A 24,525-nucleotide genomic window follows, 5' to 3' on the forward strand; every position below is an offset into this window, starting at 1 on the left:
CCAGATTGCAAGTGTTCTCATTCCTTCATGCATTAGTCGTCGGACAAGAGGCTCGAATTTCGCCTTCATCACCTGTGTTCACGCCGATGCTAGTAAGTTTCAAGAACTACTCAGTCCAGATCCGATTGAAATAGCCCTTTGTGTGCTAAAAGATTATGGTAGTACTAATTATTGAAGGCAAACGATGTTTTAGGCTCGGGTGTTAACACAGCCACCTCCCATGAATTTGTCCTCGGTGGCTTTGTTATGTGACCTTCTTATTGGTGGGTCATCTTTCACTAGCTTTTTGTGATTTGTGGTTGTTGTTCCGATCTATGTAGTGCTTTGTGGAGGTTGTGGAGTTGTTACTTCCATCATTTTAGTGTATTTGGTTGATTGTTTGGATTTCTCGGCGAAGCTTTGCTTCTGCGGCATCAGTTCAAGTAGGATTGTAAGGTCTTTGTTTGGTTTTTCTATTTCTGGGCTCAAAACTTTTTTGGGCTTTTTAATCGAAAGACCAATAGTTATGGATTTTTTATCGAGAGATTATTGCTCTAATTAAATTAAAATTAAGAGACCATTACTATAATTTTCTCTGCAATTAATGTATGGTAGTCTTTTGCAAACAGAGACAGACTTGGAGAAGATATTCATGGGATTTGGATCCTCTCCGGATCCACTTGATCTGAGCCTACGGATCAAGTGATCCAGGCCATCGAAATTTTGATCCAACGACTACAAACAAGGAGCCCTTCTAAAGTTATAATAATTATAGCTGTTAAATCAAATTTGGACGGCCAAATCACTTGATTTGCAGGCTCAAATCCTTTGGATCTGGAGAGGACCCAAATCCATATTCATGGCCAAGGGAAAGCAATTCCTGACAAATATCATTGACCAAGTTTTTCAATCTAGAAACTACAGAGTACGCAGCTACGCAATGCTAAATTTCTTGGGGCTACGCTTATTTCCTGGTTGCACATATAGAAGTCAATACTAATTAAGTCTGCTGCTAGTACTACGGTCTAGTGATATTCATTTTCACTTGTAAATGAACGGTATTAGCTTCAATTTTAGCAAAAGGCGATTTAAACCACCTTATTGCTAACATATTGTGAAGCGTAGCCTATTCCCTCACTACCTTAGTGTAAATAATATCGTTCGTTTAAAAAAATGCAAATTAACTCATCACCTCAATTTCAAAATCAATAATATTTATGGCAACGACTTGTACTATAAACATCTTACTAGTAAACACTTGAACCCCATGATATACACCATATGTATTCTATGTCGCATAATTGGTATTAAAATGTTAAGATATAGTTGTCGCAAGTAGGCCAAAAGGAGAGACTGTTTAGTGTGTTTGGAACACGATATTAAACATCATATATCATAGATAATTGGAGAGACAATTGAAAAAAATAATAATAATCTTCATTTGTATAATAACATGTGGCGTATCACTTCATGTTCAAATACACTGAAAAATCTCTTGACGAAAACATTGCTTCGTGTCGAATGCTAAGACTTGTGCGTTTATTGCACCTGACTAGCTCAGACTAAACTAGACTAGCTTGGCTTGGACTAAGCAATACTAAAATTGTGAAGCGTTTAGTGCAGTATTAGATTAAGTCTAAATTTATTTTTAAATTAATTATAAAGACTAAATTTATTTTTAAATTAATTATAAAAACTAAATTTCACATTCTGATCTGAATAATTAAATTTAGACCTCCTCCAAATTCTTTTTTCTTTTATTTTTTTAATTGATGAAGTTCAATATAATCATGGTAATTCTAATATATTACAAATAATAATAATAATAATTAAGTTCATCAATTTCCCTTCTTCATGCCTCTCCATCTCTGTTCATCTGCCATAGCCTTGCTAATCCCATCATCATCCTAATTATGAAAACAAATAGTTGCAGACCTGTTTTCTCCCAACAGTCTGCAGATCTTAAGCAAAACACGACGCCTACCCAATTCCCATATCAATCCAAGAGGGAGGGAGGGAGAGAGAGAGAGAGAGAGAGAGAGAGAGAGAGAGAGAGAGAGAGAGAGAGAGGATACTTGTTAGTGAGAGAAGGCAGCATAGTTTCGCGTGGGACTAATTTAGACGATTTGGTGAGGCCCGAAGTCCACACGAGTTCGGGCTAATCTCATTTGACTTAGTCCATAGTCATACCAAATATGGTATATTAGTACTAGCTAATTCAATCCTAGCTAAGGATGTAAAACGAACAAGGTCGTAATGGACATGAATGTAGTGGATGAAAATTCTGATTCATTTGTGGTATTGAATTATCGATTTCAGTTATGTGCGGGGTTCTAACAGTTTAAAAATCGAAGACAAGTTTTTAATTTTCAATCCAAAAACTTCCGGAACCATACTTTCTTTTCAATTTTTTGATACTTTTAGAATACGTATTATCTCGAAATATCTTAGAAAATAATTTAGGTTCCTACATTTTACAAGTTTGACTCAGTCTATGTAGTATGTTTATAACAAGGAAGAAAATAGAATTTCTGCATTTAACAAATTTGACTCAGTCTAATAGGCAAATTTAAAGATACTTGAATTGGTTCGGCATCAACTGTCGCAAGCGTGAAGTTTGGTTTCTCGCTTATGTGCTATATGGATATGATCATGGGATTGCATGTCTTGTCACTGTTTCAATATAGATGGATCCAAAAATGGTTCACTGAATGAGAGCTTATTAATCAAGAACACATTAATAGAGTATTCATGTATTTTTCATTCCTAACTTGCACTACAAGAAACTGCTTTTTAATGACAAAATTTATGGCATTTAAAACAAAAATGTCATTAAAAGATCTTACCCATGATGGTTTTTTTTTTTTCAAATGATCTCACTCTCTCTCATGACATGTATTTTAAAAAGCGTCAAGGGTAAGATCCTTTAATGATGTTTTTTTTCCTAAACGACAGAAGTTTTACGTTATTAAAAGGCAATTTTCTTGTAGTGTAAGTGAGAGCACCTTTAAGAATTTAACCCCATTTTCATGAAAAATCAAGCTAATTTTGTCTTTTTCTCTATTTTTTTCTTTACTTGTTGCATTGATAATTTAATACTCATTCATGTTAACAATAATATGCAACTCAATATGATTTTAAACATGAGATCGGAAGTGAGTAAACAAAGAAGGGGGAGGAAAACTTAATAACTCAACTAGAATTTGTAAATATTTCACAAGATTAATATATACACTAAATTTTCAACTTGGAAAAGAGTGAGAGAGGGTATGTGCCCTCCCTCTCCTGACTTATACTTTCTCAAGCTCTAAACACTTGACCATATTCTGAGTACACCTCAAAATTATTCTTGACATACATACTCAATTACTTAATATCTTTTTTTGGTTGGGAAACCAATGTTTTATTTTTAATTTACTAGCTGTATTACTAACACATAACCTATCCACTTTGTTTAGTTGTATCAGTATTACATTTGTATCTATTGGTTCACCTAATGAATCATTGGCAACCAGCGGGGGCAAATCCAACCTTTCCACCAGCAACGTCATACACTACCTGCAACCTCTTCTGTTGAACGTTCCCAATAATCCCAACACTCCTATCATCTTTGTTTCCGGCAAACGCCAAGCAAAACTGCGAAGCACTCTGCTGAACTAATATTCCTGTTGCGTCCACGTCTACCGTAACCCCATTGCCAAACACAAACCCTATCTTTGGAAAGGTTATCGTTTTGAATCCATTGAAATCGTAACACGTGTCCAGCAGGGAAGAAATCGACCTAGCAGTTGGGTACCTCTTCATCGCTTCTCGAAATGCGTCCCGCAGCGCTGTGTACGCAGTGGCTGGGAGGCGCGTGATCACCGTCCCCGAGTCGATAATTGTTCCCGAAGTCGAAAATACCGAAGCCGAAATTGGCAGTTGACTCCCACCGATGTTGATACCGACCAGTCCGAGGCCGTAATACGACTCGCCTTGAGATAATGTGGTGAGCGGCACGAACTTGACGGCGTTATAACCTGAACGTCCGTTGTCGGAGTGGCCTAAGCTGAGGTAACCGGTGGAGCTTGAAGTGGAAGGGAGGCAGTAGGAGAAGAATCTCTTGTACTTCTGAGCGGTTTGTTCAACAAGGGAGATCTTGCTTCGACCGAGACCGAGCAAACCGGCGATGCCCCTAAATAAGCCTTGGTTATTCTGGCCGCAGCCGAAGACGAAACCAGTAAAAACATCTGTTGAAGTCAAAGTTAACTTCTCGCTGGCAAAGAAGCCGATTGTGAAGGAGCGGTCTCCATACTGTTGGCCGTAAACACAGGTGGAGGCGGAACAACCGCTAGCGACACCGGAGGCTGCAAGTTGAGAACACGCGGGGGAGTTGCAGGAGATGTTGGAGTAAGAGGTAGAGAGAGAAGGGTCGAAGATGGGATCTTTCTGTTGGTAACAAGATACAGAACATGGTCGGCACTGTGTCCAAGTGAGACTGCTGCCGGTGTCGAATACAAGCGAGAGTTGCTTCTGGGGAGAGCCCAAGCCGACACTGACGATGTAGTTTCCAGAACCAAGTACGCTGCCGGACTGGGCGGGAATCACTGTGGCGTCAGAATGTGCAAGTAGGTCGGGGATCCTGTACTTTTTGTTTGGGTAGTTGAAATGGGAGTGGATTGAGTTGACTCGGGCTTCGTCTTGGTTAAGGATTTGTGTGAGATATTCATCTTGATCGGCAGGGTTACTGTTTGATTTGGATTGGTGGACTTGGTTGCATGGGCCATGCTTGTGGACCACTTTCAGTACGGATGGCGCCTTATTGTCATGACCTGAATTGAAAAAATGTATAGGTGTGTCATTACATACATACTTAATAGTCACAATATATACATACATATATATACATACATACATATATATATATATATATATATATATATATATATATCTGTGTGTGTGTGTGTGTGGGAACAAAATGTTGGCACCGCTTTTTTTTACACTCATTTTTATATGAAGCTTACTTCGTAATGTATTTCAATGATCCAAGTCATCTATTTTTTAGATCTTCTTCAAAAGATTGTGTCTACCAAAAATCATCTAAATTTGAAATCATATGACCTTTGGATTAACGATTTAGGATTTTTTTTTTTTTTTTGTAGAACCATATACGTCTATTTTCTTCTTTAAAAGATGGACGGTTTTGATGGTTAAAATACACAACGGAGTGGGTACATTTTAGCCATAAATATAAACATGCCAAAGGTGACGTTTTTAACATTAAGTGGATTTATTAGGAAAATTAAATTAAAATATGTTGACATGTAAATAATTATTAAAATACTGGCGTAGATAAGAATCAAAGGACCATGATAAAAAATTTCAATCGATGGAATTGAAAATGAGGGATTTAATCCTAAATTTTCTATAAAATATTTCCATGTACTTGCACTCATTCAACACCATGCATGCAATAATCTGTATATAAAGCAAGTAGAGTACGCTCCATTGAGAGATTAAAAAGACAACATCTGCGTGCATGGATAGAGGAGCTAGCTAGAGAGAAATATGGGATTAACCTTTGGTGGAGGGGCTGCAGGTGTTTGCTGGTAGAAGATAGTTGACTTCAACAGTATGAGTACGTGAAAGGAGGTGGGTTTTTGTATCTCTTACTGCCAAAGAGCAGAGAATTAGGCATAGAAATGCTGATAAACCAATGGAAAATCTAAGGAATGAGGAGGAGCTAGAAATGGGAGTTGCCATGGATAGCAAATTAGCAAGTCTTCTTGCTATTTCCTCTAGATTATGTTGTTCCTGTAACCATACGCTCTCAACCTTATATGCTAATTGGAAATTTGGAAGACATGCAGGGATGGCAACTGTGTGTTGTCGGGTTTAATTATTTTTCCGTTGAAAAGTACATAGTTTGATCAATTGGTAGGAAAGGGATCCTCCTTCCAACAAATTCATCAAGTTCGGGGATCCGGACCATTGAAATTTGATCTAACGGCTACAAACAGAGACCCGCTTTAAAAGTTATAATAACTTTAGCCGTTCGATTAAATTTTAATGGTCCAGATCGTCGGATTTGGTGAATTTGGTGGAAGATATCTGGAGATGATCCCTTTCCAAATTGGTAATCATAGTTTAAATATGATGGAAAATTTAATATTATTATATTAAATTTATTAATTGAGTGGAAATTAGAAGTAATGTCTTAGTAGCGGCATCTCAAATTCTATAAATAGGGAAGCCTCCTATAGTTATTGAACAATTTTTCATCATCTATATATTCATACATATACTGCACTAAAAGTTAGAGAGTCTCTTTTAAGTCCATATGAGAGAGTTTTCTATACAATCGTGGTTCAGTCAAGCATTGTGATATGGAGTGCTACTATTACAAAGACTTGGTCGTTGTATCTTGGGAGACAAGCGTTGGTCAACCATGAGCACCATAGTAGGGCGTAAACTTGTCTTAAGGGCAGAGTGTCCTTGCCTCGACCATATTTTAAAGTTTTTCTAATCCATTATATCATGTTCATTTAACATTGGTTACTCATGTGCATGCATTACTTTGATATATAATTGCATGAATTATTTCTTGATTTTCTATGTGATTATATAGCAATTAGCCCATATTTTTCTAACAATCTTAAGACATTTATTGGTTTGATTACTATGTTTGTTTGAGAATTAAATTATCCGTGATATAATAATACTTGGTCTTATGGGCATGATCTTTCTTTCAGACTTATTTCTATCATGTTTTGTCTCTATAGATTAATTTTTGTGGTAGAATTAATGGTCTGGTAAGTAATTTTCATGAGGTTGTGGCTTTGATTCCAAACAGTCTCGTCAATTTAAAGAAAACCATTTATTTTCTTAATTACAATTTAAATACATATCATATCTGATTAAAACTATCACATAATATGTCTGATGTGTCATTTAGTCCTCTATAGGTACAGAATTAACAAATATTGTAAGAATCTTAGGGGGTTTATTAAGATTTATATGGACTCCTGTTGAGTTTTAAAAGTGATGAACTTCCACGGATTTGGTAGAATTTGATTAACTATTTAAAACTCCATAAAGTTTCTTTGACTTTTAATGTACTTTTGTGGAAAATAATAAAGAGTTAAGTGATGGACTTTTGCAAAATTTTAGAGAGTACTCAATGCTAGAATATTTTAGGATTACATGATTTATCATGAATTTTTTTAATGACCAATTAATGAGGAAAAGGATCCTTGCCGGATCCATTTATAAGGAATTCCGTGATCGTAACTGTTCATCGTATATCGTGCGGTCAATTTTCATTATGTACTATTTATATAATTAATTTTAAATTTTAAATTTTGAAATGGTTTCTGATCATACGATGTACGATGAACAATCACGATCACGAGATTCCTAGGAAAATGATCTGTTGTCAGATCCTTTTCCAATTAATAAAAAGCATTATTATGTTTTAGTTTTTATTATTAAAATGGTGATCATGCTTATGAGGTGGTAGTAACAACGATGGTGGTGGAAAGTGTCACGTAGTACTTGTCGACAAGATGATAGTAGTAAAGTTGGTGTTTTTGGTGACTATGATAATAGCAGGGGTGGTGATTGTGGTGGTAGGTGGTGTTCAGGTGGTGGAGAAGCAAGGATGGCCCGGTGGTGATGATGGTCGTAAAGGTGGCAATTACGACCATGGTGATGCTAGTATAGGTGGTCATCATGGGCGTGGCGATGATGCTCATGGCAATGAGGGTTGCGGCGATGATGGATATGGTAAGGTGGTGGTGCCGACATGGTGGTGAACGTGGTGATAATGATAGTCATTGCATTATAGTGGATGGTGAAGTATATCCTCAAAAAATTGAGAAAAATGAATTATCAAAGTCTTTGGGGGAGAGGTTAAATTTTTCATGACAAAAAAATTACCATAAAAGAGGAAAGTCCATTAAAATCCATAACTTTTACAAGTCCTTTAAAATAAATGAAATTGAATACACCTAAACTCTGGCAAACTCACAAAAAGTTATAATTGAATACCATAAGATTTTCATAGACTTTTTAAAAGTTATAAAGGCTTTATCCAATACATGGGGACTTTCGTTGACTTCTTTAAAGTCTATATATATTTCTATTCATCAAACCTTAATAGTATTTATTGAATACCCTTTGGATTTACGAGTCAAGCAAAGTTCATCAACCTTCATATACAATACATCCCTTTATTGTACAAAACCGTCAATTTGTTTGAAACATATAAATTATTAAAAGATATTCTAATTTAATATATATTTTACAGAGATAATTTTTATATTGTAATTTAATAAATAAAATGTTCTAAATACATGTATATATATGAATATGATAAGAGTTAGTCACAAGGGCAATGGACAAGCCAGTGTACGCAGTAGTAGTGCACTAATTATCTCAGTGCACTTGGAAGTATTGCATACAACCAAAGTCAATGTCAAATTTTCAAAAGTACATTGATCACATGTATGAATTTTCATTGGGATATCCTCACGCGTAGTTCCAACTTCCACATACATGGATGCCCTTTCTAAGTCACGAGTCGTCCACTTATCTCTACCAAGATTAAGATTTCTTACAATTGTTCAATGTAACAAGAAAAGTCTGAACTTAATTACGAAATATATTGCTCACTTTGGGACTATTTTCAGAAATCAAGTGTCATCCATATCTACACACAGAAGTATTTCACGTAAACAATTGACGTCATTCTTGTGTATGACCCAAAAATTTGTATGTTTAATTATTATTTTCCAGTGTTTGATTAATATGTGTTAATTTTGGATTGATATGCCATTAATGTGATCAACATTTCTTTTTAAATTCACTTAGTACTACGGTCTGATGGTATTCCTCTTCACTTGTAAATGAGAGGTCTTAGGTTCAATTCTCACCAAAGACGAATTTGAACCACATTATTGCTAGCTTATTGTGAGGCTAAGCCTACTCTCTTCCCTTAGTGTAGATAATATCATTTATTAAAAAAATATTTCTTTTTAAAAAATACGGAGACATAAATCTTATCCTAATAATAAAATATGAAAGAATATAGGGCAAGATATAAATCTCATCCTCATCAAAACAAAAATAAATATACAAGAAAAATAAAAAGAGAGACATAAACTTGAGCCCTCTTGAAAACAAAAGAAAAACGAAAAGAAAAGAGGGAGATGAGCTTTTACTCTCATCAATTTCCAAAATTAATAGAAGTTAACAAATGTTTTGGATTTGACTCGGGAGTGGATCGAGTTGCCTCGACCTCGGTCTTGATTCAGGATTTGAACATGAGAGTCTTGGTTTTTTGTTGGTTGAGTTGAGAACATGGCCCATGCTTGTGTACCACTATCTACGCTGATGCCCTGTCTTCAATTGAAAAATATATTCATACATCTAAAAAACATAAAAGTTTAGATCGTTGAAGTTCGATGTATAATAAGCTCCATAATTAGTCTTCTTTCCACCAAAAAGTGGGGACCCTTTTGGATAAAGGCTGTTGAAACATGTATTATTACATTTAAATTCACATTTATATCCATGTTGTGAGTATTTTGAGTAAGATTTTGGTGTATTTGGAACCCTATTATGTGGTGTTACCATACCACTTAAATTTCTCCATAAGTGAAAAATGCCAATTATGTCGTCCACCATAACACATAAAAAGTAACACCACATGGCACGTATTTCAATTACACAAAATCATGCCTTACTGCAAGCCCTAGAAAATGATGGACCCAAAAACAATTTCACCAAAAAAAATCTTTCTAGCATTTAAAAAGCAATTTAAAACGAGCTCTAAGTTAATTCGTCGCTATTTTTCTTCATATGTACAATGAAATACCTCGGAGAAGGTGTTTTAGTATTACTGTTACCAATGTGGTTTACTTCAATTTTCGTCAAATTATTTTTCATCAATCTTTATAACTTGGCCTCTACATGTATGTCACTTTCTATCATAGTTTTCTTGTTATGTTCAAATTTCACTTTTCTTTGTTTGGATGAAGAAAATAAATTTAAAATAAAAGTCAAAATTCATATATTAGCATGCACCAATTTTCTTGTTTGGATTCATAAACATAAAAAAAATTACCATGAAAGAGCAAAGTCCATTAAAATCCATAACTTTTAAAAATCTTGTAAAATAAATGAAATTGAATACACTTAAACTTTTGCAAACTCATAAAAAGTTATAATTGAATACAATAAGATTTTCATAGACTTTTTAAAAATTATAAAATGGCTTTATCCAATACATTGTGACTTTTATTGACTCTTTTAAAGTATATTTATATTTTTTTCGTCAAACCTTAAAAGTATATATTATTGAATACCCTTGGATTTAATAGTCAAGCAAAGTCCATCAACTTCCATATACAATACACCCCTTTATTGTACAAAACCGTCAATTTGTTTGAAACATATAAATTATTAAAAAATATTCTAATTTAATAGATATTATACAGAGATAATTTTTATATTGTAATTTAATAAATAAAATGTTCTAACCACATATATATATATATATATATATATATATATATATATGAATATGATGAGAGTTAGTCACAAGGGCAATGGACACGCCAAGTCAATGTACTTGGAAATATTGCATACAACCAAAGTCAATGTCAATTTCCAAAAGTGCATTGATCACATATGAATTTTCATTGGGATATCCTCATGCGTAGTTCCAACTTCCACGTATATGGATACCCTTTCTAAGTCATGAGCCGTCCACTTATCTCTACCATGATTAAGATTTCTTACAATTGTTCAATGGAACAAGAAAAGTCTGAACTTAATTACGAAATATATTGCTTACTTTGGAATTACTTTAAGAACGTGTCATCCACATAAACACACGTAATTACGAAATATATATATATATATATGAATATGATAAGAGTTAATCACAAGGGCAATGGATAAGCCAGTGTACACAGTAGTAGTGGACTAATTATCTCAGTGCACTTGGAAATTGCATATAACAAAAGCCAATGTCAAATTTCCAAAGTGCATTGATCACATATATGAATTTTCATTGGGATATCCTCAGGCGTAGTTCCAACTTCCACATATATGGATGCCCTTTCCAAGTCATGAGTCGTCCACTTATCTCTACCAAGATTAAGATTTCTTACAATTGTTTAATGCAACAAGAAAAGTCTGAACTTGCCCCTTAATACTACGGTCTAGTAGTATTCATCTTCACTTGTAAGTAAGAGGTCTTAGGTTTGATTCTCGTCGAATGTGAATTTGAACCTCATTATTGCTAGCTCATTATGAAGTTAAACCCACCCTCTCATCTTAGTGTAAATAATATCGCTTGTTCAAAGAAAAAAAAAGTCTAAACTTAATTATGAAATATATTGCTCACTTTGGGACTACTTTAAGAAAGTGTCATCCACATCAGCACACAGAAGTATTTACACGTAAACAATCTACGTTATTTTTGTATATGACACCAAAATTTCTATGTTTAATGATTATTTTTCAGTATTTAATTGATATGTTGTTAATTTTGGATCGATATGCTGTTAATGTGATCAATATTTCTTTTTAAAGAAATACGAGTACATAAACCTTACTCTAATAATAAAATATAAAGAATAGAGGGCGAGACTTAAATCTGACCCTCATGAAGGCAAAAACATAAATACAAGAAAAATAGGAGGGAAGTCATAAACTTGATCCCTCTTGAAAACAAAAGAAAACAAGAAAAAGAAAAGAGGGGTATGAGCTTTTTATCTAATCAATTTCCAAAATTAAATAGACGCTAACAAAGGTTTTGGATTTGACTTGAGAGTGGATCGAGTTGACTCGGTCTTGGTATTGATATAGGATTTGAACGTGAGAGTCTTGGCTTTTTGTTGGTTGAGTTGAGAACATGGCCCATGCCTATGTACTACTTTCTACGCTGATGCCCTGTTATCGAAACGACCTCATTGAAAAATATACTCATGCGTCTAAAAAAATATAAATATTGTGGATCGTTAAAGTTTGATGTATAATGAACTTCATAACTTGTCTTCTTTTTTACCAAAAGGTGGGGACCCTTTTTGGATAAAGGCTCTGTTGAAACATGTATTATTACATTTAGAGTAATGCTAGGGAGACTAAATTTGTAAATAAATTTTACAAACTATATGATATGTCACCGATAGCAATGAGAACATTTATTAACGCGTAAGTTATAATCCAATAATCAACTTCCATGTCATGTAGTTTATAAAAAAAATTCTACAAATTTAATCTCCTTAATATTACCCCCACATTTAACTTCACATTTATATTCATGTTGCGAGTATTTTGAGAAAGTTTTTGGTGTATTTGGAACCCTATTATGTGTTGCTACAATATCACTTAAATTTCTCTATAAGTGGAAAATATCAATTATGTTGTCCACCATAACACATGAAAAGTTACGCCACAGGACAAATATTTCAATTACACAAAAATCATGATTTTCTGCTGCCTTGAAAAATCATGGACCCAAAAACAATTTCACCAAAAAAACTTTCTATCATTTTAAAAGTACTTTCAACGGCTCGGATTATTTGATCTTTAGGCTCAATTTTTTTAGATTTGGAGAGGATCTATACTCTTTTCGCCAAACTGTTTTTCATCAATTTTTCTAACTTGGCCTCTACATGTAGGTCATGTGCTATCATAGCTTTCTTTTTATGTCCAAATTCTACTCTCTTTTTTTGTTTGGATGAGGAAAATAAATTTGAAATTGAAATTTAGACAAAAATCATAATTTATGTATTAACATGCATTAATTTTCTTGTTTAGATTCATAAACATAAAATTTTATAATTTCCAAGTGAAAAGAAAATCTCGAAATTTAGGACTTCAAATTCTCAAGTTTAAATTCTATGTAATAGTTGTCATTTCTAAATTTTCATTAGTGTAAGTTTTAAAAACTAAAAATAAAAATAAATAAAACTAAACTATTAGCGACCATCATTGTCAGTCCCATCACCATTGTCGTCGCCGCCACCACCATTAATTACCAGCATCATCATTGCCACAATCTCCACCTACCATCAACATCGTTGTTGGCACCACCACTTGCCATCACCACCATTCCCACCATTGCTACCCACCATCACCACCACCGATCATTGTCATCGCCGCCGCCACCACCATCATGACCAATTATCATCACCGTTGTTACAAACACTCACCCACCATCGTCATCGCCATCACCGTCGACGTTGCCACCATAACCCACCACCTCTGTTAGTACATTTCCTAACTATTATCTCTCGTATATACACATTAAATTTTGTACTTGAATTCTCATGTCCATTTAACGCCATAGAAGAAAATTCACAAATTCTAAAAAATAATTTTAAAATTTCTTGAAAATTAATTTCTCATCCAAACTTATTAGAATTGTGGTAATCTTTATTAATTAATAAAACACTCATTGTCAACCAAAACCCTATGAAATTACCAGTTTAACCTTCTAATTAAAACATAACATAAATAAGAAATATGATGCAAAAATGTAATTTCACACAACCAAATTTTACTGTTTTTTTTTCTTTTCAAAACCTCACCTACATGTAATCCTAACATATTTCTAATTATAAAAATAAAATAAAATAAAAAAACTTCTCACTCCCACATTCTCGATCACTCTCTTCCTCTCTCCTTCTATTTCAAAAACAAAAATAAAAAAATTTCTCACACACTTTGTGTGTGCCCATATGCTAGTATCAACTAAGTGAACCCAAATTTTTATTGATGAAAGTGTTGGAAATTTTGAGTAGAAATTTCTTGGTACCACACCCAAAAGATTTCCTCACTTTATAAGGTTTTGTCCCTTATAGAAAGTAATTGGAGTAATAAGCCTTGAAGAATAAAATTGGGCTCACCCTTGGGGTTGAGCTTTGGGGTGTACTAATTAATTGGTAATTAATATATATAATCAATTATCAAAAGATGGGCTTTGGGGTGTACTAATTAATTGAAAATTAATTGTTTTTAATTAATTTTGAATTTAATTAAATTATTTTTTATTTAAACATACTCATCTTTTCAGATGAAGTCTGAAGGTAATGAAAAAATGCAGAGAACATAGCACTCAATCTGAAGAGATGTCTCCTAACAGTCATATCTCATTCTCATACATGTTGCAAACAAGTATAATCCCACTATATATACATCCATCTGCATGGCATTTAAGACACAGAAAATCAACATTCTTCTTCAACAATCACATATATCCTTTCTGAGAGAACCACATAGAAATTCGTCAAAAGTCAAGTTTTCTGGTGCTGGAATTCTGACTTGATCGTTGAATTCTGGTGAAGCAGACATCCGTAGAACTACAAGCACTGAGTAGGGGCGAAATTTCTGTTTCAAGGACATTGCGGTATGCAAGCCTCGATCTTCAATATTTATGTTTAATATTATTTCATTGTTCATACACTGTTTATTTATTAGCATTTATAAATTTATCACAGATTGTTTACATATCTCTAACAGCAAGTCCCCTACTTTTCACACAAAAAATAATTATTATTGTCTAGCTTGATTTTGCATTATTCCGACTTATTGGGTGAGACTGAATACAGAAGAATTATAGTATCGCAACGACCGAAAGCACTTTTATTTCTTATTTTTGTACAAGTTGCTACTTGCATACTTGAATTCTTTTTTACCTATTATACACACAAACCAATTGTCACTATATATAGTTTGTGCCAATTCGTCTATGTGTAATTATGTATTACTGTTACATTTTTTGTTATAAAATTTGCCCTATGTTGCTGCTGCTGCTGGTGGTTTAGACCTAGTTTGGGAGTAAGGTGCTTAAAAAAAAAGCACCCATGAAAAAAAGTTGTGAGGGTTTTAGGTGTTTGGTAAACTGAAAAAAAATGGCTTATTTTAGAAGCTGCTGTGAGAATAAGCTGAAATCAAAGGAAAAAGCTGAAGCTGCTATTTGTAGCTTTGGAAAACTGGCTTTTTTTCAAAGCACACGAAGCTACAGTACTTCTTTAATGAAAAGACCCACTATCAGACTGCTTTTTTTTCCAAAAGCACTTTTACAAAAAAGTTTACCAAACACTTAGCTGATTTATTTCACAGCCGCTTATTCTCACAGCACAGCCGCTTATTCTCACAGCAGCTTTTTTTCAAAGCACATCAATACCAAACCAGCCTAAGCAACTAATCACATAAGCCCTCAGGCTCAGGGCATCCTGCAGGGGAAAATCCGATTTTTCGACCAAGATAACAGCCATTTTAATTTCCTCTCTTTACTCTGATCACTTGAAACAAAATGTATTGATCTTCTGCGTTAATTGACAGCACAAACAATATAAGGTTTTACAAATTTATGTTAAGAAAAAAAGGCTTTCATCCCTCATTTTCATATTGCATTGATTGAAATTTTATTGTTTTTCTATTTTTGATCAAGATCCTTTGAATTTGTCCACATCGTCATTTCATAATTTGAAAAATTACACGTCAACACTTTGCTAATTATTTATAATTTTTTTGTTAAAGTATTAGCCCTTTTTTTTTGTTGTAATTAATATTAATTGCTTTGTCCAGATTTTTAGTTGATAATTGAAATCGACAATACTTGTGTACTGACAAGTCAGTACCTAATTTTACTCATTAACTTACATGGCCCAATAAAAACTAGACAAGTGTTAAATGTTTAAGTTTTATAACCAAGTAACCAAACACCGTTTCTCTTATTAAACCCTTAGCCAAACATACCACTTGGTCTTTCTCCTCCAAGTTTGCGAATCTTACAAGCCATGGCCGGCATGGTTTCTCTTCTCCGGCGACCCTAACAGGCCACCCCACCACCAATCCTTCTTTTCTCCAGCGACCCACCTCCAATCCCTCTCTTCTGCAGTAACTATAACTAGTCGTCCTCCGTCGTGGACGACGGCCATTGTCAAGGACGGTCTCCCGCAGTGGATCGACGTCGTCGTTCGAAAAGAGTATTGCACCGCGATTGCTAAAGTTTACAGCTTGTATCTTGCAAACGATGGCGGCGGAGTCGACGATGTAGCCGTGGTCGCGGACTTGTTGTGGAGGACGGAAGATAGGTTGGACGAGGGGATGGAGGTGGGGTTGACGGAGGAGAGATGAATTGGTTGGTGAGATCTGCCATGGAAGAAGTGAGGGGAAGAAGATGCTGCTGTTTAGTTAGGGACATAAGGTGACAGTTGGGTGTTTGGGTATTACGATAGCAATTGTTGGGATAGGTTTCAAATGACAAATGTTTAAATTCAATTGATCCACGTAGTGATCGGTAATATTGGTGTGCTGACTGTTCAGCATCCAAGTATTGTCCAATTGAAGTCTCATCCCTTCCTACATTTAGAGCAAGTCCACCCCTAAGGACTTTGCGCCAGCACCCAGCGCATTTATCCACTCAAGTGAACAGTAATAGACTGGAGTGAACAGTAATAGGCCAAGGCATCTCCATCCCTAAAAAAATGCGCTGGCACCCAGCGCATTTATTTGGTGTGGTTTTTTTTTTTAAGTTTATTTCGGATAAGATTTTTAACCAATTTCGGATAAAATTTCAAATAAACTTAAAAAAAATACACACTAAAATAAAATTACATATTCATCAAATAAACTTAAAAAAAAACACACTAAAATAAAATTACATAAACTCATCAAATAAACTATAAAAAAAAACACACTAAAATGAAATTACATAAACTCATCAAATACACTTTATTCTTCAACCACAAACTTTATTATTTATAGAAAAAAAATAACATTTTTAAAAATTTTCTGTTTTTTTTTTTAATTTTCTGTATTTTTTAATAATTTTTCTGTATTTTTTTATAATTTTTAATAATTTTTAATATAGTTAATTAATCTGGACCGTTGGATTTGAAAAATATTCAAATCCAAGAGCCAGGGAGTTGCCACGTGGCCACTTGCCCAGCTTCTTGGTCAGTCAGTTTTGAGCTGGCCCAGAGACCAGCATGGGCTGGGCCCCAGGCTGTTGCACGGGTTGGAGGTAATGGACAGGGTGCTGGGCTGTTTTTTGGACTGTGTGCTGGGCAATGTCCACTCCGGTGGACTTGCTCTTAAGTCAAAGAAACAGCCTTTTAGCGGGCGTTTGTTTGTCCTTATTAAGTAGGACTAGACTAGACTGGATTAGGTATTAATATAGTCCCATTTTTGTTAGAGGAAGGGACTAGTTTAATGGGATTAAACCTCACTCGCCTCGACTACGGAGCTCGCTAGATAGTCTTAGCGAGACCCCCCAAATACCACCAGATTGCTAAGACCCTTCTTTTCTCTCGCATTGTCCCGCTTGACTCCTCGCTCTGCTCAACTCCTTATCTTGCTCAACAACCTCGCCGGACCATCCCAGGAACACCGCCACGTCCTTGTAAATCAATGCTTCCTCTGCCACTTTCTCTTCTTAGTTTTCTTCAATTTTGTTTTGAAGATTCGTGAAATTATTACTGGGTTTTGATAGATTTCTGGTTTTGATCGATTTGTGGGTTTGATTGATTTCTGGGATTTGATTGGTTTATTGGTTTTGATTACTACCCATTTGTTTTCAATTTATCTTCTATTTTTCCTTTTATGAATTGATTGATAAGTTTTTGTAAATTGAAGTGATTTTTTTCTTCATTCCCTGCTTTCGTTTTGCTAGAAATTTGATGTTATCATATTTTGGTTTAATCTTGATCCAAAACTCCCCGATTTTCTTACTTTAAAATACCCATTTTATGGCTTTTCAACAAGCTTCTGAGCATACAGAAAGCACACTTTTCTGATCCCATAACCCAGATAACCTTTTTTACATCGTACTGGGCTTCCTAATTCAACAAGTTCCTAACTCTTTCTAATTTCTGCTTGTTTTCTTAAAAGACCATTCAAGAGAAGTCCTTTTCTACGGCCGCATGATGCTAGAAAACTCTTTTGGCCAAGGCCATTGCAAATGAACATCAAGCTTAGTTCATCAGTGTCAAAGGCCCTAAATTGCTCACCATGTGGTTTGGTGAAGGTGAAACCAATGTTCAATAAATCTTATACAAGGCTCGTTCATCTTCTAAACTGTAAATTTGGCTTTTTTGTATAATATTGGTTTAATTCTTGTTAATCGTACAGTATTAGTTCGTGGTTGAAAGAAATTAAAATTGAACAATAATTTGCAAACACCAAACTGTGGATAGTACTATTTTCACTATCCTGTTTCTTAGTCTGACACTGCACCAAACGCTTCACTAAATCTGTAACAACCCGTCTCCGAATTTTACAGTTTTTATAATTTTAATACGCGGATTTACGAAAATGCCCTTCAAGGTAAAATGTTGATTTTTATTAACCACCTTGTCGTGTCACGTAAGATCCGTTTTCTTGGCATATCCTCGTAGTATTCGTCGCTACGAACACATGGGCGCAAACAGAACGTAATTTGGAGGTATAACAAATGAGTTATTAACGAACGAAGTTGAGGGTAAAATGGTCATTGACCATAAATCTTGGAAGGCTCCAGATTTTATTGGAGCAGTGAGATGATGCCACGTGTGTGGCTGGGATGGAAAGGAATGAGAGAAATGAGAGAGATGGATGGATGAGAGAGAAGAAAAATGAGAGAGATGAGAGGGTGTTGCCCAATCATGAAGGAGGAGAGGAGAAAGTGAAACAATCAGAAAATGGAGAAAGGAAAGCAAGGAGAGAGTTGGGAGAGTAGCCAACTAGACCCTTTCCCCTTGACCCGTTACATAGCGACCCGACCTGAGTTCTAGCAACTTTTCCCAATGGTTCTCCGTCTATTTTTTCGATGATTTACAGCCTTCCTTATTCCATTTCCACCCAAAACCTAGTTCCTTTAACCCCCAATTTGAGGAAAACGTAACTCGTGGGTTCCGAAGGGGTCACGGCGCGAATCGCCAATCCTGCGGGTTCCGACCACCACTACCACCACCAAACCACTCCTCCAAAGGCCAAGAACAAACCCTAAACAACCTTGGAGGCGGTGGAGCATCGGAGAAGTTAAATCGAAGCATACTCATTTTTAGGGTTTCTGACGGTCCAAGGGTGATTTCAGGCATTTCCCAGCCAATTGGACTTCGGCCCAGGTATGAAAATTACTCCCCTCATTAAGATCTACTTGCCTGTAAAATTTGGGAATTTTTAGAGTTGTTGTATTTTTCGGCGAGTCAAGACTGTCAGCCGTCGCGTGCGGTGGCTCATGGGGGGAAACCTAGGTCCCTCCTTAGATTTTTCGACGTGCCGGATCCGAATTCACAATCCGTTTTCCCAAATTCTATCGTTTGGATATAGTTTTACTAAATGGTCCCTAATTGTGTTTAGGCGCGTTGGTGGGAAGCGACGTCATCCTTGCTAGCTCGAGCAGTTCCAGGGCAACGAAATATCTGTAAGTGGACATCTTCTAAACTTACATATTTTTATAAATATTAGCCTAGCATGCATTTCACACTTCATGATTTGAATATGTTTTATATATTGTTTTTCCAGATTTCTATATTTATGGTTTACGAGATAGTTATGATTTATCACACTTACGTTTTATGAAAGGTATTGAATCATTAGATTTTCATATATGAAACTCTATGGATTATGAATATGATTTATTTTACCGTTTCCGAATATGAGTTATGAATTGTGGGATTTTCATATATGGAATTCTATGGATTTATAAATGTGAATTATGATGGATTTATGTGTTGACGCTTGGAGCTTTTGAGCTCTGGATTTTGATATGAGATTTTTTAGATATGTTTTCGGTACATATTTAGTGGGTTATCATACAGCACATCCACACAACACGGGTATTATGATGTCTATGGCCATAGGACATAGTTGATGAGGAGTGAGATGAGATATTATGATATACGCCCAGCTTCACTGCTGAAAGCAGTGTCGGACAGATTCACTAGCCACGACTAGTGTCGGTGTGTGATGTATATATTTTCTTCTCCAACGTAACCCGGAGTCGTACAGTTTCACCTTCGAATGATGGGGCCTACCATATTTCTTCACTGGCGTAACCCAATGTCGTACAACTTCACCTTTGGTGATGGACAGGTACTGCCTTCGGGCGACTATGATACCCCTAGATAGTACAGTATGATGAGATTTACGGATTTTCCTTCAGGCGGCCATAGCACATTTATTGAGCATTGTTTTACACGTACATATTTTATGAACGTTTTCATGGCATGCTAGAGTTTTCTGAAAACCTACTAAGTAGTACTATATATATGTTTTCAAAACAGGGGGTTAGTATGTTCATAAAGAAAATGGTTTTCTTATTATTAGTATTATTATTATAAACTTTAGTCCACTCACCTTTTTTGTTTTTGCGTCCTCTCAGGAGTTAGGATCGCACATGATCTCGGTGTCAGGGTGCTTCGGCTTAGTTATCCTCGAGTCTTCTCAGTATAGGTATCATTTCCACGTTCGTATCTTTTCTGAGTAACTCTTTCATATTATTCTTAGTTAGTTGTATGCTCTGAGCACGTTCCTGCTTTGGTATAATCGTTCTAATTGCATATATTTTAGTTATATGCGCGTTTAAAATGGCTTTGTCACCCTTGGGTGTCGGCCAGCACGTGCCCATCCTGGTATTTGGGGAATATCGGGGTTGGGGTGTGTCAAATCAGTCCAACTTAGTCTAGTCTAAGGTAGTCCAGTCCGAAATAGTCTAGTGCAACAAACGCACCCTTAAACTCCTCCATTATTTTTCATCCCTCACTCACATCACATCCAAACTCAATCCATCATGCTTGTTCATCGTCCATACACCAAACCTACCCAGACCATTATATTTATGTAGTCAACTTCTTTTCTTCTTTTTATTTTTTATTTTCCTTTTATTATTGAATATTAATCCTTTTTTTTAAAGAATATTGAATATTAATCTTGATTGTTCAATTTCAATATATGGTTGGCTATACTTTTGTATTTCATGGGTACAATTTTATTCTACATGTTATTTCATTCTAATATATATATTGGTACAATATATTTTGTGAGTACTTTCGTTATACATTTATATATGTAGATATTGATATGGGTACAATTTTTTTGGAGAAAATTAGGTAAAATGGTTGTGGTTGCTGCATTTTTTTATGTAACATACGTATGCTTACTAAACAATGTGGTACATTCTTTTCTTTGAGTTGTTTACATGTACCCATGAGTTTTTTCTTTTATATTTATTTGGGTACAACGTTAATTATAATTTTCTTTTTTGTAAATTTAGTATATATACCCATTTGGCATTTTTTGTCAAGTTCATGGGTACATTGTTTTTGTATATTTAATGGGGTACATTATTTCCCTTAATACTACTTGATTGGCAAGTGGTCATTTACCACAGTGGTGGAAAGAAGTATTGTCCTTGCACCAAGACATGGGTTTGTACGCCGTCGACTTCCTAGTCTAACAAATCTATCTTTTAACAACAACAAAAATTTTTTTTTTTTTTTTTTGGAGTTCGGAAGCCACACAATAGGCAATCTAATTTGGTATCGAATTCACTATTTACGAGATTCAAACATAAGATCTCTCATTTATAAATAAAGAGGAATATCACTAGACTATAATACTGAGTGACAATTATTTGATTCAAATCCCTTAAATGTTGCTAATTAGAGCCATTTTCAAATATAAAAAAACAAGAAGACGAAGTGTTTTGAAGTTTGCCTCAATCAACCATTTTTAGTTTAAAATACAAAAAAATGACATGTAAATATAATAAATACTAAAATGCTGAGGTGTACAAATTCAAATGACTTTGATCGAAAATTAAAAAACTATAAGGTTTCAATCTAACAATTGAGATGATCAAGGACCGCAACTAAAATGACCCTAAAAACAAGTTTATAGACATTCAGCAACGCTTCCAAAGTAGTACCATTTGGCCAAAATTGCCTTTCAATTTTTCTCCTCCAACCTACAAAACCATCACCAGATTGCAAGTGTTTTCATTCCTTCAGGCATTAGTCGTCGGACAAGAGGCTCGAATTTCACCTTCATCACCTGTCTTCACGCCGATGCTAGCAAGTTTCAAGAATGACTCAGTCCAGCTCTGGAAAAAACTAACTTGGTCCTGTGCAAATATCTCCACTTGTTTTCTTGTTCTGCCATCGGTTAGCAAGACGGAATCCGATTGAAACAGCCCTCTGTGTGCTAAGAGATTTTGGTAGTACTGATTATCGAACGCAAACGATGTTTTAGGATCATTTTTTACCGTTGTAGACTGATTTGCGCCTGCAGGGCACTGCTCCATGAGCTCCTCTGCATAAACATTGTCTAAGGATGTGTCAATGAGTGTGAATTTTCCTTTCGGGTCCTGCTTGAACCGATCTCTGAATGCACTGCAGTGAGCTGATCCGATAGTGTGTGCTCCTGAAATGTCGAAGCGATCAGTAGTTGCTACAAAGGCTGAGTGGTTACAGCTAACAGTCGATATACATTGCGATTAAATGGCAGCATGTCCACTCAAGACACACACAAGGGGACTCGCATTCAAGTCCATCAAAATAGTCCCACATGGAACCCGAATGCAAGGGTCTCATTTGTGCGTGTCTTGGGCGGACGAGTGATACGGCTACATAAAGAGGGTGTTTTAATAAAACACTCACGCTACTATTCACTTTTAACGAAAAATCATATTTTTTACATTTTCCTGATACTATTCACTGCACATTTATTTGTCATTTTTCATTAAAACTAATTTCTTTTTACATTTTTCGTTAGTTTTCCTACCTAAATAAGGTACCTGATAGGGTGGCTAGGTCAACCAAAGACAACCCTTTGGAAGAGAAGAGCTTAATCATCTCATCCATTGTAAAACTTGTATCTACAATATTAGGCCTGACATTTGAAGCTGCAGAAACTTTCCCATCTCTCCTACCTGTTGGAATCTGAGCCACAGGTCCCCCAGCCTGTTTTGTACTCACCACATTAAATATACCCAACCAAAATATACAAACAGATAAAAAATAGGGTAGTGTTATCCACACATCCATTTTTACTTCTCACACATCCCTCTCAATTTTCGGTCGTCGGATCGAATGAGTTAAAGAAGATCAATGGCAAAAAATTAACAAGGGTGTGTGAGAAGGAAAAAATGGTGTGTGAATAGCATTATCCTAAAAAATAATGAATAATTAAAAAAAAAGAGTTGAGGGAGATGGAGATGGAGATCTGACAAATTCAACAGCATCTCTAGCAGCCAGAGCAACAATGTCAGCGCAAGAAACAGTTCCGGGACAGAAGACTTCAAGCAGTCTCTTGGCCGAATCGATCACTGCAAACCCTCCCAGAGATGTGTTTGCCGGATCACTTCTCTCAGTCCCAGTTCCTTGTAGAAGCACAGATGCATCACAACCCTGTGTAATTCATTTGGTTAGTATCAAGTCGATACTGTCAAATTAAAGGCCAAAAATCACGAGTGTCTCGTGACCGGGGTTTTGGAGCGTGACAGAAAGAATGCGTAGGTTTGAAGGACTTCTAGTTCTAAAAAGGCCGAGATTTTGGGGCGCGACAGAAAAGAGTACTTTGTTATATAAGTTGGTTTTAGGACTTGGAGCAGTAAAGGGGTGCAATTCATCTAAGAGAGCAAGAGAAATATACCAAAGCAGGGTTTGTTTACTTTACCTCCACAAAGCAATCATGGAAGAGCAGACGGAGGAGCTTCCCGGGGACGGTAGGGTCCAAGTCGGAGGCCGATCTCACAGTGTTTCGGACAATAAACTCGGCAGAAGGGCATGAAGCTGCGTAGAAATTCAGTGCCAGGTCTGCAGTGGAAGCAGAAGCAGCAAGAAAGAACCAAATTAAGAAAACACAACAATGTGTGCAAGAGAAGGCTGCCGATGTCTTCTCCATCTAGGGATATTTTCATGTACCTACACATAGAAATGCTCAAGACATTGACTTCTTCTACAATGTATAACATTCAAAGTCCCCAACTTTTTAGAGAGAGAGAGAGAGAGGGAGAGAGAGAAATAGTTGGCCATGTGTAAACAAAAGGAGCCACGGAGGTGTATTTAAAGCTGCATTCAAGTTGATTTGGTGATGGCAGGAGGTAGATGGGATCACATTACTCATCATAACAAGAAAAAGGAAAAGGGTGGAATAGGGTTTTGATTAGCTCCTCAATCAAATTCTCTGGATAATCTCGAGGAACAGTGACAGTTCAAACTAGTATGGCAATGAGTATGATGGATTAAATGGAGGATTATGCAAGACCTCGTTGAGTAGGGCCGGCCCTAATGCAGTGCGAGTGGAGCGACCACATAGTATGCCATAAGTAAGAAGTTTCCTATCTTGAGATAGATGTAAGTGGAGCGACCGCACAGGGACTCACATCTAGAGGGCACTCGAGAAAGTATTATATGACTTGTAGCCTTATAGCTACCACACTGGATCACCAACTTGGACAGACATGTGTTACCTTGGCATCTAACCCATTCCCTCCTCTCTATGTTAATCACAGGATGTGTGCGATAGACACATGGTGATATATCACCTGTCACGCCCAAGATT

The 24,525-nt window shown here is 35.8% G+C and overlaps 2 protein-coding genes across 3 annotated transcripts; both read right to left on the minus strand.

The window, feature by feature from the left end:
• LOC126632561 (peroxidase 18) lies at positions 1 to 24,258 on the minus strand. 2 transcript variants are annotated; one of them, XM_050302986.1, is made up of 5 exons: positions 23,638 to 24,258; positions 23,190 to 23,369; positions 22,757 to 22,922; positions 22,006 to 22,383; positions 1 to 63 (listed from the first exon to the last, which is right to left on the minus strand). In XM_050302986.1, the coding sequence occupies exons 1-5, from the start codon at positions 23,863 to 23,865 to the stop codon at positions 26 to 28; spliced, it is 990 nt and encodes a 329-aa protein (XP_050158943.1). In that variant the 5' UTR covers positions 23,866 to 24,258; the 3' UTR covers positions 1 to 25. The 2 variants fall into 2 exon arrangements, with proteins under 2 accessions (XP_050158943.1, XP_050158942.1); XM_050302985.1 differs by lacking the exon at positions 1 to 63 and having other exon boundaries at positions 21,664 to 22,383; positions 23,638 to 24,253.
• LOC126632556 (aspartyl protease family protein At5g10770-like) lies at positions 3,154 to 5,757 on the minus strand. The gene is made up of 2 exons (XM_050302980.1): positions 5,538 to 5,757; positions 3,154 to 4,790 (listed from the first exon to the last, which is right to left on the minus strand). The coding sequence occupies exons 1-2, from the start codon at positions 5,719 to 5,721 to the stop codon at positions 3,481 to 3,483; spliced, it is 1,494 nt and encodes a 497-aa protein (XP_050158937.1). The 5' UTR covers positions 5,722 to 5,757; the 3' UTR covers positions 3,154 to 3,480.
• Positions 24,259 to 24,525: the final 267 nt, after the last annotated feature.

Source organism: Malus sylvestris, chromosome 8 (genome assembly GCF_916048215.2).
Source record: "Malus sylvestris chromosome 8, drMalSylv7.2, whole genome shotgun sequence".
Taxonomy (NCBI): Eukaryota; Viridiplantae; Streptophyta; class Magnoliopsida; order Rosales; family Rosaceae; genus Malus; species Malus sylvestris.

Excerpts from the sequence above, each read along its gene's own strand:
- LOC126632556 (XM_050302980.1), bottom strand. The coding sequence starts at position 5,721 with ATGGCAACTCCCATTTCTAGCTCCTCCTCATTCCTTAGATTTTCCATT. Across the intron at positions 4,791-5,537 it reads CTGCAGCCCCTCCACCAAAG|GTCATGACAATAAGGCGCCA; the intron begins GTTAATCCCATA and ends TTTTCAATTCAG.
- LOC126632561 (XM_050302986.1), bottom strand. The coding sequence starts at position 23,865 with ATGGAGAAGACATCGGCAGCCTTCTCTTGCACACATTGTTGTGTTTTC. Across the intron at positions 23,370-23,637 it reads TCCATGATTGCTTTGTGGAG|GGTTGTGATGCATCTGTGCT; the intron begins GTAAAGTAAACA and ends TGAATTACACAG. Across the intron at positions 22,384-22,756 it reads TGACCTAGCCACCCTATCAG|GAGCACACACTATCGGATCA; the intron begins GTACCTTATTTA and ends TCGACATTTCAG.